The 18,019-nt window shown below is 45.7% G+C and overlaps 1 protein-coding gene across 18 annotated transcripts in view; it reads left to right on the top strand.

Moving 5' to 3' along the window:
* Window positions 1-18,019, top strand: part of PPFIBP2 (PPFIA binding protein 2) — a 143,781-nt gene that overhangs the window by 108,750 nt on the left and 17,012 nt on the right. For all 18 annotated transcript variants that reach the window (XR_004436128.1, XM_033206945.1, XM_033206932.1 and 15 more), the window contains 8 exons: window positions 3,034-3,145; window positions 5,535-5,596; window positions 6,702-6,777; window positions 8,166-8,269; window positions 10,088-10,155; window positions 11,701-11,758; window positions 12,755-12,796; window positions 16,946-17,084. Coding sequence is in view for 17 of the 18 variants with exons in the window: in XM_033206945.1 (XP_033062836.1) it covers window positions 3,034-3,145; window positions 5,535-5,596; window positions 6,702-6,777; window positions 8,166-8,269; window positions 10,088-10,155; window positions 11,701-11,758; window positions 12,755-12,796; window positions 16,946-17,084 (661 nt within the window). In the remaining variant the exon portion in view is untranslated. The remainder of the gene's footprint in view (window positions 1-3,033; window positions 3,146-5,534; window positions 5,597-6,701; window positions 6,778-8,165; window positions 8,270-10,087; window positions 10,156-11,700; window positions 11,759-12,754; window positions 12,797-16,945; window positions 17,085-18,019) is intronic.

The raw sequence follows: 18,019 nt of genomic DNA, 5'->3' as shown, positions 1-18,019 counted from the left end.
ATAATGAAATGGTTGCACAGAGAGATTTAACTTTCCCAAGATTTTACAGCTATTTGGTACCAAGCCTAGGCAATCAGACTCATCTGTGTCCTGGCCTGTGTGTATCTGAGTGTAGTTTTGTATGTGTATGCTTCACAGGCACCAGCTCCAGGGGCACTGGTTTTGTCCAGTAGCTCAGAACCTTCCATCACAATGCCCCACTCAAACAAGCCCTGTCTTGGAGAAACCTTTGAAGTTGTACACTCTCTGTCATAAAACCAAATAACACTTTTCTTTTTAAATTACCCCAGCTCTTTGCCTTGGCATGTAGACCTTTGAGATGCTACCTGGCGTGGAGCACTTCCTATGTGCCAGAATGTACCAAGCTATTTGCACACATTTGATCATATAATCCATAAAATCACCTAGTGAGGTATATGTTTCTTTATTCTCACTTGACTGGGAAGGAAACAGAGGCTCAGCGTGGCCAAGCTGAGGTTCACATCTGAGTCTGTGTCATTCCTGTGCCTTCATGTTGTTTCCAACATCATCCTGATTCCCTGCAGAGAAAACCAGCACTGTTTTTGGAAGTCTTTCACTTTTCTGCTTAAGGCCTCTCAGTCCCTGAAGGGGACTCATCTCCCAGTGCAATGACAGTAGGGCATGGTCCCTGGGTTTAATGAGGCACAGCACCTGCAGGGACCCAGACAGTAGCACACACAGTCAAGTAGGTCTCTGGACTGTTCTTGGCCTTCCCAACTGCGGGGACAGAGATCGTTCAAAGGATAACAGAGCCCCTATAGTGTCTGGCCTATTTCTGTGGAAATTGGCACAAGGCAGGTTGGACGCAGTCACTTGGTCTGTAGGGTCCATGGTATATACCTACAGGACCTCCCCTAGAGGCAGGGCTCAGGAATAAGAGCCCTCATAGTGCCAGGTGCTAGATTCTGTCTTGATCAGTCCACACTGCTGAATTCCCAACTGTGGGGCCAGCAGACAAGCATCAGGTATCCATATTTCTGACAGAGACCAGTGCCCTTCCTGTCCACAAAGAAAGGGAGAAATGGGCGTGGAGAGATGCAAGAAAAGTTAAAGGAATATCTTTCAAGAATCATCTGGCCTTTGTAGAAATGGAGATTGAGAGTCCCAAAGCTAATATCTTCAGAAGCCATTGTCACCATGAGTCATAAGCCCATGGGCATCTTTGCCCTGAGTGAGCTCTGATAAACTGCTCTATAGCTGCATGTCTCAGCAAGCAGGTTGCACAGCAGGACCCAGCTCTTGGCCTCTGTGAGTAGAGGGGCAGGGCTTCATTATGAACTTTGGAATAAGGAAATCCTACCCCTTGTCATCTCTTTATATGGTCATCCCTGTCCCATTTGGGGGATGTTAGGGAAGGTGATTCAGAAACCCTTGAGGTGGGCTCAGGGAGCCCAAGCCTGGTAAGAGTGGCCTTCATCTGTCCTGTTAACTCAGAAGCAGACATGCGGTGGTAGGTGGAGCCCTGACACTGGAGCGAGCAGGCAGGCCAGGGTTTGCATCCTGGCCTGGTCACCGAGTAGCTCTGTGACTGACACAGAATCTTGTATTACTCCCGTTTTCTCCCTGATGACTTACGGAGATATTGTTTCCTCAGGTGGTTTCTTGTGAGGATTTGATGTAAGAAAGTGAGCGCAGGGGCTGATCAGGGTGGGTGCTCAGTCTGTGTGCTGAAACTGAACACAAGGCCTGTCCAGCAACAGAGTTGCCAACAGGGCCAGTACTCACTTAATTACTTGGGGTTGTTCAAATATTAACTTGGGCCTTTGTGGAAATGAACAGCCCATACTATGACCTTGAGGATCAAAGGTGGGACATGATAGGGCCAACACATGGGGAAGGGGTGGCCAGAAGAGAAGCCTTTGCTGTCTTTTATTGACCAACTCCACATTCGATGCTCATCCCTTTTCTTACCTGGTTTGATGCAGAGAGAATTGAACCAATTATCCACAAAGAAAAGAATAGGATGAGAGGAGCAAATAGCAGTAGCATTTATTGAGCACTTAGTATATACGAAATATTGGACTAGGTCGTTCATAACCATTATCTTAAGCCTTATTGCAGTCCCATGAAGTAGGTGTAGTTTTTCCCATTTTATAGGTGAGCTGAGACTCAGAAAGGTTAACTTACTTGCCCAAGGTCACCCAACTAAAGAGAATCAAAGTTTGACTCCAAAATCCAGGTACCTCTTGGGACGGGACCTATACAATGCTGATCTCCTAATGAGTATGGGAAAGCATGAACAACCACACCTAGTGTTGTGTGTGAAATTTAACCTGCACTACTTAATTGCGACATGGGAACCAACTAGTGCAGCTGCCTGTGTGTGTGCAAATATGAATGTATGTGTGATTTATGAGTTGTGTATACATGCTTTTTTGCCGAAGTATGTAAATTAAGCACTCCTCAATGTTTTACATCTATATATGAGTGAACGTGCACACATGCCTGGAGGTTGGAGAGAGGCAGTGACTGTGCCCAAAGGGTAGGAGCGTGTTGAGGGAGGGAGCCCTTGGCTTACCTTTTCTCCACCAGTGGTGATTTGGCTTCTGCTGTATTTTCTGTGTGGGTTGGAAAGATGAAAGCTGCATGCACTTGTTACAGTGGTGTCTCTAAAAGTTACTGCATGAATATCTTGGGAGAAGGAAGGCAACATCCAGAATATCCTCCTCTGCACCAAGGACAGCCCTCCCATTGCACACAATTCCAACTCCTCATCACAATCCCAGTCCTCACAGGCCAGGTAAGAGAAAACCTGGTCAGGTAGGAAGATGCAGGGAAAGAAGCACATTGATGTCCAGAGCTGTGGGGGAGGGCCAGGATGGCCTAGAAGAGTGAGTTCAGTCAGCAGAGTTCCACCTGTGGAGAGGGCAGTGAGCCCTTGCTACTGCTCACCTCTTCTCCTAACTCCTGATGCACCCTGGTGCCTGATAGGCTCTGGACTCTGACGAGAGGCACTTCATCATGATTTGGCAGTCCTTCTGACCTGGTAGGGATCCTCTGTTGCTTTTCCAGGCTGAAGTCGCCCAGCTGCAAGAACAGGTGGCCCTGAAAGATGCAGAAATTGAGCGTCTGCACAGCCAGCTCTCCCGGACAGCAGCTCTCCACAGTGACCACACAGAGAGAGGTGACTAGCTTGACTGTGACAAAATGCAGTTGTCTGGGTCCCTGGGCCTACTCTTATAAGTGAGCATGTATTTCTATAAATGAGTGTGCATATGCTTGTGTGTGTAGCCATGCTAATGGACATGCATATATGTGTGCAAGCATGGCCAAGTGAATGGATGCACCAGTTTGTGTGTTTGTGTGTGTCCCTATAATGCAGCGCTATTGTGGAATCATTCCCATGGAACTCTCCCCTAACTAGAAGGCTTTTTTCAGATGCACAGAAGTTCTGTGCAGCCACCTCTGGAGCTTTTACTGAAAATGCAGGAAATACCTAACTCTCTCATTTGATTGAAAGGCCTTACTTCTGTATCATCACCAAAGGGGAGGCTTTAGCAATTTATTCAGTCGTTTCATGGATATCTGCCTGATGCTTGTATAAGGCCCTGAGATGACAGAAACAAGTCAGTTCTTTTTCATTCTTGAGGTTTCAAATCTTACTCTCAGAAACACCTTTCCTGGCCACCCTAACTCAAATAGGTGGCCCCAGTCCTATTATTCTCTAACTCAATAGCCTTTTTCCTGCCTAGCACTTATTATAACTTACCAGTGTTGTGTGTTATCCCCACTCTGGGGCAAGGACCATATTTTTCTTGTTTAAGAGCATATCCACAAAGCCCAGCACAATATTTGGCCCATTGTAGAAATATTTCCCTAAGAAATATTTCTTGAATAAGTGAAAGGATGGTGAATGGTCCCTGAGGAGTTCAAGTCTTGCTGATCAAAAATAGAGGATAAATCCTCAACTACTGTAATGAACACATAAATCTTTATGGCTGTTTGCCATATATACAAAATGATCACACACCTTTCAACTTCTCCACTCAATACCAAGCTGCAGAGCAATGCTGAAGATCATATAGTCCTACGGGTTGGTGTCACTACCTAGTCACATCCTGGCCTCAGCACTGCTTAGCTTGGTTCCCCAGCTGGGGTGTGGAAGCCATGCAACAATGGCTTAGGCTGGAGAAGGAAATTAGTTGTCAACATGCTCATCCCTCTCCTAGCTTTTCTCAGTGTCCGCCCAAGCCATTGGCTGTGTTGCCTACCTGCCAAGGCCTGCTTGTAGAGGCTGGGTTCTACTAAGACACCTTGGACTATCTCTGATGCTAAGCCTGGACAGAGAGTGCCCCATGTCATGACTTCTAGGCCAGGCAGCCTTCCCAGTCTACCCCTCCTCTTCCCACAGTCTGAGCCTCCCAGGCCCTACCCCACTCCATTACTGGGTACTCTCTAGAGCTGGTCCTTGGGTCATTTGCTGTCGAAGTTAGCTTCTGACCAGTGGATCAGGGTTTGCCAGTCTTCATGTGGAGCTTACTGCCCTCCCCAGCAAAGTGAGCTGCAGAGCTGATGTTAGCTACCCAGAGCCTAAATAATGAGCAAGCGATTATCCACTTTATTCTGAAAATTAATCTCCACAACTATTTACACAAAGTCCATAGATCTACTGTTGCTATTCTTGTTAGATGTAACAAGCATCCCAAAAGAAAATGGGAGGCCTATATATTCCCTTGACTCCTGTACTTTTTTTTTTATATAGACATCCCTATTCCCATTCAGGAAGAGGCATAGATCCTTCTTTGAACAATCTAGCTATGTGCCAATTCCTAGAGTATCTGGCAAATGACCTCCAGCTTCCTTAGGCTCTCCAAAACAGTTAAGGAATCAACAGAGTCCCTGTTGGGTCCAAACTGAGAGAAGGCTGCGGGTTTTCCACCGCAGACCGACAGATTTCTCAGCCCATAGGGAAATTCTGGTTCATGATGAAATAAGATTGTTTATCCTTAACCCAGCATTTGCATATATGTATATATCCCAATACATCTAAACATTTGTTAGTCAGTTTTGACTATATCATTTCAAATTAAGCCAAGTACCAACTCTTTTACATAATTTTTATTTCCCAGTCTTCACTCAACTGTAGATTCTTTTAATGTTAAATTCTCCTCTTCCTACAATTTGTCAGACTGTATGATTTTCTTCAAAGCCAGCCAGAAGCCCAGGTACATGCCTGCTCAAGTTGTAAAGCATAAAAATGTCTGTATTCTTAGGATATGTTGGTTTTGAAAGATTTTTGGCTTCCTCTGTGTCACCTCGAGTACATGGGCATTTTGATTTTGCCCATAAATGTCTGTAAAGAGAAGATAGCATACTGGATTCCTTCATTTAGTAGTCTAGCAAATATTTAAGGAGAACGAGTCTGTGGCAGACACCATCCTGGCCTCTTTAAAGAACTAAAAGAGCCATGTTCACATGGAAAGTCTTCATTTGAACTTGGGGGGCATCATAGCAAGTGTGGATAGCTGTTTGCATTTATATAAATAATTTTTTCTATACCTGAATTCTTTTAGACCAAGAAATTCAACGTCTGAAAATGGGGATGGAAACTTTGCTGCTTGCCAATGAAGATAAGGTAAGATGGTCATTGGGTAGCCCTGTCTTTTCCATGCTTACATCCCTGGCTCTGTTTGGTCCCTGCTGGTCTCTGATATTCTGGACGGGGCCATGCTTATTATGCCATTGACATAGGGGTATGTCAGGAGAATGACTTATGCCTCCTAGAGACCTGGCCTCAGCCACCTGTTTTTGGCTTTGAGAAATGGAAAGTTTGTCTAAATGGAATCTCCTAAAGGCAGATTATAGCCCTGCCTGTTCCTGCTGGTGTGGGGGGGAAAAAATACTGCTGCTGCTGTGATCACTGCCAATATCATAGCTGTTGCTGGAATTCCTAGCAAAATAGCCCCCCCAATCTCCCATATGCATGATCTGACAATAGAACCATCATAGAGACACTTGGCAGCATGCCGTGCCTCCGCTTATCCTTTGCATCTAATTTTGGCACAGTCATAAGTAGCCACCTCTATAAATAAAGAGTACCTGGCTGGTATAAACATCATCTCTGAGGATCACAACCCTTCATTTTACAGATGAGGAAACAGACTCAGAGTGCTTAAGTAATTTGGCCTAAGGTCAGGTAACTAGTAAATAGCATAGCCAGCTTTCACACCCAAGTTTGTCTACGACCTGTGTGGTCTCCCAAGTTCCTTTCAAGGCCTTTGCCTTGAATGAAATGATCTTCTCTGGGAATTCACTCTGCAGTATGAGGTATCTCAGACTCCTAGGGAACAAATGAGTATATTGGGATAAATATGACAGCTTTATTTTAGTCTTTTTTTGTGTCGCTCCAGTGGGCAACACTAGGACCAGGAGCCAGATTTCAATGACCACTTCAGGAAGGTAGGAAGACAGTGAGTTTCATGCTTCTGAAAATGTTTAAGCCCTGTGAAGGGTGTCTCAGATGACTCACAGTCTTCAGGTAGAGTCGTGAATGCCTGCAGATGCCTGTGAGGCAGACCACTGAAATCCCAGCTCTGTGGAATGGGGCCTGGACACTCTTTTCCTTTGGTTCCATGTGGGATTTCTTCTCCTTGTGCCCAGAACATAGCGTGGGTCCCAAAATGAAATCATCTGAGCTGCCAGCATAGCATTAATCTAAATCTCTGCTCACACTGTGGCAGGACCGTCGGATAGAGGAGCTTACGGGGCTGTTAAACCAGTACCGGAAGGTAAAGGAGATTGTGGTGGTCACTCAAGGTAAGAGCAAGGGCAATCCTATCGTTGTCTCTGAAAGATATTCCATCAGCTGTGTTAAATCCAGGGGCAGTCCTGCTAGCAGCCGTTTTACCTCTATTTCGGAGAAGACTCTCTAGTGGAGAACAGAGCTGTTTAGACTTTTCTGCATGATGAGAAATTAGCAGTTGTTGATTTCCAGAAATATTACCAAATGGAAGTCAGCTCAGGGCCTTCAGGGACTATCCAGATCACCAAGAATATAAAGCCTGTGAATTCCCCACCCTTGGAGGGTCTCTTATGCACCTTCCCAGGACACACCTTAGAGGCAGCAAGTGCAATTAAACCTGGATCAAAAATCAACTCAGTGCTGTCATTGAGGATTAGAGCTCATCCACCTCCTAGAAAATCTAAAGCTCTGCAGCAGACTCAGAGGGCCCTCTGGGAGCCTTCTTCGAGTTGCTGGGCCTGAGTTGCTATAGGAAGTCACAGGACAGAGAGAGCTGCTGTGTTTTATATTTGCTGCCCAGACTGAATGCAACATGCAAGCAGCATCAGGGTTCTTAGGGGCATAGTGGTGCATGTGCCAGGCTGCCTTCACTGTTCATGCCATTGACCTGGGCTCCCATCATAGATCCTGAGGAAGCAGCTATTTCACAGCACAGGGCTGCTTTGAAGGATATTCAGGAACCTCTGATTCTGGCTGAGCTTCTGCCTCTTCTTGGGAAGAAGCCAAGCCTCTGCCAGGATGTGGCTGACTGGTCACTGACCAGGGCCTCTGCCAGCCCTCACACACAGCCCTCTCTTTTTTTTTGAGATGGAGTGTCACTCTGTCACCCAGGTTGGAGTGCAGTGGCACAATCTCAGCTCACCATCACCTCTGCCTCCTAAGTTTAAGCAATTCTTATGCCTCAGCCTCCTGAGTATCTGGGATTACAGGCACCTGCCTGTAATTTTTGTATTTTTAGTGGAGATGGGGTTTCAACATGTTGACCAGGCTAGTCTGGAACTCCTGACCTCAAGTGATCCACCTGCCTCAGCCTCCCAAAGTGCTGAGATTATAGGTGTGAGCCACTGCACCTGGCCTCACAGCCCTCTTTTTAAGATCATGGATCAAGTCACTCTCAGGGCTTTGATTGCCTGTAGCTAAGGAGTGAGAAGTTTGGAGGCAGGGGCTATCTTACCTCTGTTCTGCAAATAAACTTTGACCTTGAAATGATCCTGATGCCAGCCCTTGCTCAGATGCCCTGAAGATTCTTCAGAATCACACTCTTACTGTCCCTTTATATATTTCTTAGTCTTTCTTAATGAAGGAGATACAATGTTAAAATTTTGTGGTATGATTATAAGTTTCTAAACAATTCACACGGTATGAATTCAACAATTCACTCTTACTGCATTAATGCTTGCAGGGCCTTCGGAGAGAACTCTCTCAATCAATGAAGAAGAACTGGAGGGAGGTTTCAGAAAGTGGAACACTACAAATAAGGGCCCTGAAGAATTATTTAAACAAGAGGTACTGTGTTTCCATCCATGATGTAGGGTTTCAGCAGCTCCTCCAAGCTTGCCCTGAGCTTGAGGGAGGATCTAGTCAGACATGTGTCAGGTATATATCTTGGCAGGTGAATACTTAAATTTAATAAAGTGCCCCTCAGGCTGTGGTGGGGATAGGGGAGCAAGAGGCTGAGGCTCTGGCCTGTGCTCTGGTTGGAGGCAGCATGGTGGATACTGGAACTTTCAAGGATAGGAGTTCTTCTTTTTAATCAGGCTGCTAGTTTATTTTTATCTTTTTTTTTTCCTCTAGAATGTAAGCATAGACCAAAGGTGGTGTTCGATTTATCTACCACCCTTTCTCCAAGGTCTGCAGTAATGCCTGATACCCAGTAGAATTCAACAAATATTTGTTGAATGAACAAACATGTCTTGCTCATTTAGAGGAATTAACTGCAACCTCTGAAATGCTGCATTCCTTCTTGACAGATGTGCCCTTCAGTCCCTATAGCCAGGACACAGATTTTCCTTCTCATCTATTTCGTTTGTTTAAAATCTGGTCCTATTGTATGACTCTCTCTAGACTTAAGCTAGATACAAATAAACAAAATCTCAGGTGAAGGAGGGGCTTCAGCCTAGGGTCCAAAAGATTCCTGAAACTTCAGACTATCAAACTGAAAAGAATCTTAGTGCTTCAGTTCAACCTTTTTAATTAAGGAGCAAAAGCATCATCCAGTGAGCCAGTTATTGACTCAGAACAAGCACACCAGATTGCTGGCAATTACAGAATAGCGGTGTCCAAGTCTTACTGTATACCTCCATGTGGTCACTGTGATGAACACTCTACCTGGCAGAATCTGGACTTGAACCCAGGTCTGACCACAAAGCCCAGGCTTTTAAAACTATACTGTAATGCCAGAGTTGTTCTTATAGTAGACCAAGAGGATGCTAGGATCTAGAGAAAAGAGGCAGTACTGGAGACTGTGTTCTTTCATAACCACCATTAGCTCAAGGTGGCTCCGCCTGTGATGCTAGGTGCACTACTGAAGGCACAGTGTTGTGCTAGGTGCAGTACTGAAGACACGGGACTGTATTCTTTCATACCATCATTAGCTCGTGGTCGTTCCACCTGTAACGTTCTTTCCTTTCTTGCCTTAACCAGTTTTCATTTCTCAAAATTCAGCTCAGCTGTTCTCCTCTCCAAAGCTTTCTCAGCCTTCCCACCAGTGAGAGGGAGCCCCTCTCTCCCACTATTCCCATATTGTGTTACAGGTGTTGGAGCCAAAAGAACATTGCACATTGTTCTGTTCTCCTAGTTTACTTGTCTGTCTCCCAGATGTGGGGAGTGCTTGCTCCAGACCTGGCACAGGGCCTGGCAGGGAGTAGATGTTGCTGATGTTTATTGGGTGACCATATCAAATGGGATTCTCACATTGAAAGCAACAAAATTTGGCTCTGGCTAACCTAAACCAAAAAGAATTGTTTTTAAAAGAGTGTGCAGTGGCTTGCTGAATGAAAGGAAAAGCTGAAGAACCAAGCTCAGGAAGGGAAGGAGCAGAAAAAGCCCAAGAACCCAGGTCTCAGGACTCTACTGCTGGGATATGAACATGATCTAAGCTCTAGGGCCCAGGAAGGAGAGGCAAGCTGGCTCAGATGGACTGATAGGCTTACCACGCCCCCTTGGCATCTTGAAAGAGCAAGGCATCTATAATGATGTATCCACCATGGCTGTACCCAGGAAGGAAATGTCTCCTTAAAAGGAATCATGTAAAGAAGGGGGAAAGATGGTGGGTGGTCCCCAAACAGACTGTCCTCTACCATGACTCTTCTGTTTCTGGTGCAGATGCCTCCGAGGTGTAGTTCTCCTACAGTGGGGCCACCTCCATTGCCACAGAAATCACTGGAAACCAGGTAAGAGGCCTGGGCATTTCCCCACAGCCACTGTGCTCTCAGGCTTGCCTTGGGGCTGCCGAAGTGGATGGTGAGGGCCGTGAATGGTAAGCATGGCCACTGCATCCTAGGTGCACCTGCCCATCTGTTGTTAGGGCAGTTACAAACCAGGCCTACCTCTTTTGGCCACAGAAGGGCTTCTCATCCTTCAGGCTGAGGGTGTGGATCATTGTCACTGAGAAAGGATCTGGCCAGGGATTGGAGCGTCAGAGGAGAGGTGGCTGCAACTCATCTGTGTCTTACAACAGCTCCTCAGAGCTGAGAGCATGGCGTGATGTATGTTGCTTTTGTCAGCCTCTGCTTCCTGCTCTTAGAGCGAATTTAGCCCTTTGGCAATCGAAGCTCTCTAGGGATGGTCATGTCTTCTCATAGCAGTTGGTGTAATTGCTTTAGGGATGCTTCACAACAATGAACTAATAATGGGCTCACCTCTGAGGTCATTTGGCTGCCATCTGTCTTGTTCCCTCTAAAATAAACCTAAATCTAGTTCCCTAGGCCTGCACTTTAGCACACATTTTGAAATTGAGCCCCATGTAAGGGTAACATGGAGGCTTCACTACAAAGAGCAGGCTGCCTTTCAGCTAAGGTGTTGGGGCAGATGACCACAAGCATCACAGAAACTCCCCAGAATGGTGCTGAGTCTCCAGAGCCTGCACTCTGAGTCCACTTTCCAGAAAGCAGTTGTTCCCTTGAGCCTTTAGCCCAGAGGAAAATGGTAATGTTAAAGAAGTTGATCAGGCAATCCTTAGTTTTGGAGAATAAGAATTGTGGTTTATGAGGTCACTGAGGGAAGCTCAATACCAAGGAACTCAGACTGACCAGATTTACAAGAGACTAATATTTGTTTAAATGATGACTTATTCATATAAACTGAGAAATATGACTGCCAAGGAGACTTGGCACAGGTTACCCTTGTGACCACTGGTGGCATTGCCTCTTGACACATTTGGTGCCCTTCTCTGCAAAATAGACCCTGAGAGAACCAAATGAGTGTAAGCAGATTAGACAGGCATGCAGATCCAGAACAGAGTGTGGAAAGGTCCTAGCAGGTGATGTTCTAGAGCCATGGCTGGCTAATGTGTTCATCTGCACTCTGAGGAGGCCCAGGTCCCTGGTCCCTGGATTACTCTTAGACTCAGACAAGCCCAGCATCAGTGCCTTTCCGCTCTTTTGACACTGAGACCTTGGTCTTTTATGACCACACAATTGTCACCTCAGTGCAGCAGAATTGAGTGTATTCTGGCTTTTTGTGCAATGCCAAGAACATTTCATTTGGATTTAAATGACCCCCTCATGCCCTTGCTAACACATTATTGATCCAGTCTATCACCCAGGGTGGGCCAGTCTCATTTTGTATGTAACGGCTATTATGAGAGGGTATTTTTTTTTTCAATGATCTTGAACCTAAGCCCAAGACCACTGGTTAAGCATTTGAAATGGCCTCTGCATGAGTGATAACATGTACTTCCTTCTTATAACTATTTCTTTCTTTTGTGTTTTTTTCAGGGCTCAGAAAAAGCTCTCTTGTAGTCTAGAAGACTTGAGAAGTGAATCTATGGATAAGGTCAGCTCATCAACCTATCCTTAAAAATGACTGAGTTACTTTTTGGGGCCTAGCATAGTACTGGGATATATATAGGCAGGTCCTGGTCCCTACCTTGTAGAGGATTTTATAAAGTTGTGGAGGAACCAGGAATGACATGAACATTCTGAGAAAATTAACCAACCGGGTATGGCCCTAAGCATCTTAGAGGAAGGACAATTCAGGAAATGCTGCCTGGAATTGATGAGAGATGATGTTGAGGTCGGCAAAGCTTGGTTAGAGTCTGCCGGGCACCAGCAGGTTTTGGGAAATGGTGGGGAGTAGGACGAGGTAAGGTCAGAGCCATGAGACAGATCAAGCCAGGGAAGATCTTGACTTCTAGTCCTATATCCCTGGGGCACTTGGGGACATCATACAGATTTTTTAATGATGAATGAATGTGAATAAAAGAGATGATCCCAAAGGAAGATGTAGGATCTTCAGGATGTTGGAGTGAGCTGTTGTAAGAGTCTATGGAGGAGGGTTTTGTGGCTCCTTATATGGGAGTAGCCCTTGATCATGTGGGTGGACCTCATCCTGCAGGGGACAGTAGCAGGCTCTTGAGCTTGGTCATTAGAGACCAAGGGAACCTGCCCTGATAGAGACCCTTCAGTGAGCCTGTGCTGCATACCATCCCTTGGTCTCCAATAATGTTCATCAGCCTCCTTGTTGATACAGTGAAGAACCATAAAGGCTGAAGTTGGCAGGAGCCCTGGGCTTATTCAATGGCTCTGCTCCCATGGTCACGTGTCTCTTGGTTGCCATGGTCATGTTGCTGGCAGCTACCCAGGACATCTGTCCATGGAGTGGGACGGGGATCTTTCCTGCCGTGGATGATGATTACTTGACATGAAGATGTAGAGGGAGGGGATGAGCCTGTCAGATTTAAGCAAACAGGTAGTCCTGAGTTGTTGCTGTTTGTGAATAACACAAATCTCTTTTTCTCCACATAAACGAAATCCTCTTGTTACTCCATAGTGTATGGATGGGAACCAGCCCTTCCTGGTGGTAGAACCCAAGGTACATTGACTTCATGCCCCATCGCCTATTTGTGCTTACACTGTTTGCTAGTATTTTAACTTAGCAAGTCATAGTTTTCATAACCTTAAAATGTGCTAACTGTAAGGAGTAAGAGGGCAAGGGGAAAGAAGCAACTTTTCTCTCCCATTTTATTTTTATGTGCACTCAGCTATTTAATATGCTTTCACTACCATTATCTGTGGGACAGGATTTATTATTATCACCTCCATTTTATAGGCTCAGAGAAATTAATCTTTAACAAAGTAATCTAGATTTAATCACTGGGAAGGGAATTGCTACGATCTCAGCACACTGAAGAATGTGATAGCGCTCATCCTTTCTGGACTGATATGTCATGGTTTAAAAAACACGAGTGTACACTCAGTCCTGCTTTGATGAACAAGTCATGTTATAAAAATTCCATTAGGACTGATTTTCTCCAGGGAAGCCTGTCATGGAAGAGGATTAAGTTTTTAGGGCAGTGCACAAATGTTGAGCCCATAAAGAAATGAAGATTCATATAATTAGCATTATTTCAGCTACACCCAACGACCTTTTATAACATTATATGGAAAATGTATTGTGAGGCTGATGGCATTTCCCTTCTCTGTCCCCTGCCTCCATGTCCATATGAAACATGGAGCTTCTCATTGCTTTCTGACTTCTGCCTGAGAGGGTCATTTTATGTTTTTACATCCATATGGTGAATCATATGAGGCATCTCTGCTCCTCCACATCTGTGTAAGAGAAAGATCTTTTCTGCACATCTGCATCTATATAAGGGGCTTCTCTACATTTCCATATTTGTAGCAGTTAGTGCTTCAAGTGAGCAGCCATTCCTTGGGCCATCTGAACAGCAAAAGTCTTCTGCCTGCTCACCTGCCCAGGTACTCTGGAACACAGGCCCTTGAGCCTAGGGTTGGTGTGGTCCCTTTGTGAATTGAAAGGCTTCCTATGGAGACAGCTGTTAAATCGCTCAGCAGTCCCCCCTCCCACCTCAGCTTCACAGAGATCATTCGCAGGTGTTTCTAAAGCACACCTATAAGTAACCACCTCCTCCTTTGGAAACATGCCCAGTTCACAGGCTCAAGATTTAAGATGCCAATTTGATTACCAAGAAATATGAGTGATGTGGGACTATTTATAAAGGAAAAAATGCTCCACATTAAAAGATTAATTCTTATATGGTTTTGACCATAATCACAATCTTATACAACCTCAGTTATTCAACATGGTCACCCCTCTCCCCTCACCCACATACACCACTGTCCTCCCCAGAACTGCTCCACAGGTGCAGAACCGTTCCACAGCCATCTTTCTGCAGCATTCCTAACTTTGGTATCTGGCCCTTGCTTAAACTGGCTCTTGCTTTCTGTGACTGAGAGCTCATTTCATTGTAAGACATCCTTTGTATTCTTTTCTAGCTCTGTGAGCTTCTCTAAAATGTGCATCTGCTGATCCTCTCTCTCCGTGTCTAGCCCATGGAAAAAGTCAATCTCCTCCATTTCTGACAGCTCTGGAATTTAAGTCCCTCTTGCCCTCTCTGAGTGCTCTGTTCTCTGGGCTGAACATCACCTTCTCATGTGCATGGATCACAAGCCTTTCAAGCTGCTACTTAGTCTTCTTAGGATCAGCATTAGTTTCTCAATGTATTCTTCAAGTTGTGCCCTGGACCAGACTTGGAGTGTGATATTCTAGATGTAGTCTCACCAGCGCCTGCCTTGGTCTAAGGACTGCTCTTCTAGCTTGCTGTTTCTTTAGGCACTGGGTATGTGATATTTCCTGTGTTTTTCTCCTTATCCACTGTCCACTGTGTGCTAGGCCCTGTGGATATTTTATTTCCTGGCAAACTTGAGGCAGGAATTGTTATTCTCCATTTAGAAATTATCAAACAGAGGTCCTGAGAGGTGGAAGAGAAAGAGCTTTGCCTGAGTTGGTCTGACTCAAAGCCTAGGCCCTTTCCATTCTGGAGTGCTGCTTCTCTGTTCTAATTTAAAGCAGCTGGATAATCAGTTCTACACTACTCCCTTGGCTGGGGCTTCTGTTCCCCCACAGCCAGGAGGATTGTTCTTTTTGGAGACTGGAGAAACAGAACTGGAGCTGAGCATCTGTGTCATGTCCTGACATTGCACTGCCTTCCGCGTCAGTGAGTCATTTCTTCCCAGCTCTTATTCTTGGCCTGAGCAGAGCTCAGAGAGTCCTTTCCATTGTCCTTGATTCCTTTTTGCTATCTTTCTTATAGGTCTGGACTGCCTTTTAAACCCCATCCTTGGGTTAGGGTTCTCTTTGCATCTCAGCTCCTCAGGGAGTTCCCCGGGTGGCCCACTTGGCTCCTTGGCTGTCTCTACCCCGCCTTGAGGGAGCATACGTGATGATGCAACCAGAAACCTGTTTTTGAGAGCTCTTCCCCCCTCCCATATGTCCTATATAATAGGGAGCTTGGAGTCATGCCCTTCAGGTCTCTCAAATTTTTGAACACTAGCTTCTCACAGTCAGTGGTTCCTGGGTCTGACTGCATTAGTATAATCTGAGCTAATCTGAGATGCTTGTTAAAAATACAGACATCTGGGGTGTGCTTCCAGAGGGACTGAATCAGGGACTGGGCATAGGAGGGATATGGGAATTCATGTTGTTTTACAAGTGCCGCAGGTAATTATGAAGAGCAGCCAGCACATGAACTACCATTTGGAAACTGTGGGTCTTGACCAGATGTCTGATCATGTCTAATCTTTATGTCATGGGTCATCACAAACTTGAAAATCTCATGGCCTTCCTCTCTCAAGGTTCTAGTTACTTCTCCTCTACCAGCCAATTCTTCCAGAATTCTTTCAGAATTCAGTTTCCTCTTCCTGTATCTCTCCTTTCTGAATTATTTTTAGGGAGTTATAGTCAATGTTCAATGAATGAACTGAATCTCAAACAATTTCTAGGACATACATTTATAAGCAAATTGAATTGGAAATATATTGGATATTTGGCTTTTAGCTAAATGGAACTTCAGAAGATGTCTCAGTCACAGCAGCCTTCCATTACTGTTCTGACTTGTCAGTTTGAAATCTGTTTGTTTTTCATATTACTTTTCTTCTGGATCTAATCAGGTGATCCACAGCTGATTCCTGTAGTGACATTGCTTCAATTTCTCTTTTCTTTTATTCTCACTTTCACAGTACATTCCACTGTGTTTCTCTCGGGTTTGCAGATTTAGAGGCCCTTATATGCCTCTTTACCAAATAAGTGCTATCTCCTTCCTCATTTAATCAGCTTGTTTCTTTGGGACCCTTCCATGGCCAGGGTCCAAGCATGGAGCTGGCTGCACTGAGGCTCTACCTCATGCAGACTATGATCCTAAGTTCCCAAAAGAGCTCTGTTGACATGTAGTCCTCTGGCCCGTTTCTTGTCACCTTCCCCAAGAGCGTGTGTATCTTTATGCTTGCCTTAACATGATGTTTTTAAAGAAGCCATGATCACAATATACGGTTTTTTTCTTCTTTTGCTCCAAATTTAAACTATAATTTCTCTTCTGTACCATACCCGCTCTCAGGCAAGATCCATATCATTTGTGCAGTTGGTCAGGCCCTCACAGAGATCGGCCCTTGCCTGGTCTGAGTAAGGGTCCCATTTAGCAGAAGCACCTCTCTCCTCACCACAGAAAAGCAAATCGGGGGGAAACAGAGAAGCCCAGACCAGACTGAGCTCAGTTTCCTCTCTTGCAGGATTGTTATTTTACATATATTTGTATGTGTGTATGATAAAGCACTAGGCAGCTTTTATTAGAATGCCAATTTTCATATCCAAAGAGCTTGCAGAGTCATTCATGGCTGTTAATTCACGGGGTCTCTGAGCACTAGGCCAGACAGCAAAGGCCCCTTTGCAAGACAACTTCACTTCCTGTTAGAGGCAGTTGCAGTCAGCCCCAGATTTGCACTTGACTCTGTCCCTGTCTTACTGTGTGGCCTTGGAAAAGTTTCTTTCTTCCTTAGAACTCTTGTCCCTTTTCTCAGACTAGCTAAATAATCTTTGAGGGGTCTTCAAGTCACCATATGTGAAAAATGGCTCTTAGAAAACAGGGAGTTGTTCTGTATCCAAGGATTTCCTAACTGAGGCTAACAGCTAAGTCGGTATCTCTCTTTTTGTCTCACCTTCCAATAGGGCAGCCCTTTCTTGGCGGAGCACAAATATCCCACTTTACCTGGGAAGCTTTCAGGAGCCACGCCCAATGGAGAGGCTGCCAAATCTCCTCCCACTGTCTGCCAGCCTGACGCCACGGGAAGCAGCCTGCTGAGGCTGAGTGAGTGTCCAGTCCTGGTGCTGGTGGCCTCTGAGCAGCATCCTTGGCACTTTCAGTGATTGTATAAGATCCCTGCACCTACCACCACAATCCACAGTTGGAGAATGGTGGGGTGGGTGGCTGGAACAAGTTGTACCTTGGGGTGGTCCCACCTCTAGAGGCTCCCCCTGGGTGAGCTGTTTTCTAAGGTAAGCATTCTACAGTCTCAGCAAACCAGGGTGTGTGTATCCCCTACTTCTTTTCAGCTGCAGCTTTTTACCCTCATTTCCTCTCTTCTTCTCTTCCTCCTCTCGAACCCCTTCCTGTCCTTCCTAGCATTGTTTTCCCTCCTCTCATATACCCCCTTCTACCCTTCCTGCCCCTCACGCTTCCTTCCTCTGTCATTCTGATCTTCTCTCTCCTGTGTCCACCTTCTTCTCTGCAGCTTCCCTATTCCCAGTAGGGGGGTATCATGCACTCCAAGTGGGAGCATTTCCTTAGGCAAATGGAGTCAGTGGCCAATGGGCAAGGGTGTCGGTCTACAGGTATCCTTTCGGTGGGTAAGACCTGAAACCACAGAGGCTTTTGCTGCTTTTCATTCAAAACAAGCCATCTTTCCCCACCAGCAGCAGAAGATTCAATGGGCCCAGGAGGGAACATTCTGGTCCTGGCAGAGTTCTTCCTGAGGCTCCTCAGCCTCAGCTCTTCTCTGAGCTGGCCTATGCATTGGCTTCATGAAGGCCAGCTCTGCCGTTGGCTGCAGGAACTTCAGATAAGCCCTTGAGTGAGTTCTAGTGACACTCAAACTGGACTCACTACGGCTTCAGATTGTTCTAGTGTGAGCTGAGTGAGCCCAGGCACCTGCACAAGAGCTGCCTGTGACCTGGAGTATTCAGCCCCTGCTGCTGTCCCTTCCTTTCCCTGGGTGTGGACACCTCAGCCTGTCACAAAGGGGC

The sequence above is a fragment of the Trachypithecus francoisi genome, unplaced genomic scaffold (genome assembly GCF_009764315.1).
Source record: "Trachypithecus francoisi isolate TF-2019V2 unplaced genomic scaffold, Tfra_2.0 Lachesis_group8, whole genome shotgun sequence".
Lineage (NCBI taxonomy): Eukaryota > Metazoa > Chordata > Mammalia > Primates > Cercopithecidae > Trachypithecus > Trachypithecus francoisi.
The sequence above is the reverse complement of the archived record's forward strand: the minus strand, read 5'-3'. Positions and strand labels throughout refer to the sequence as shown.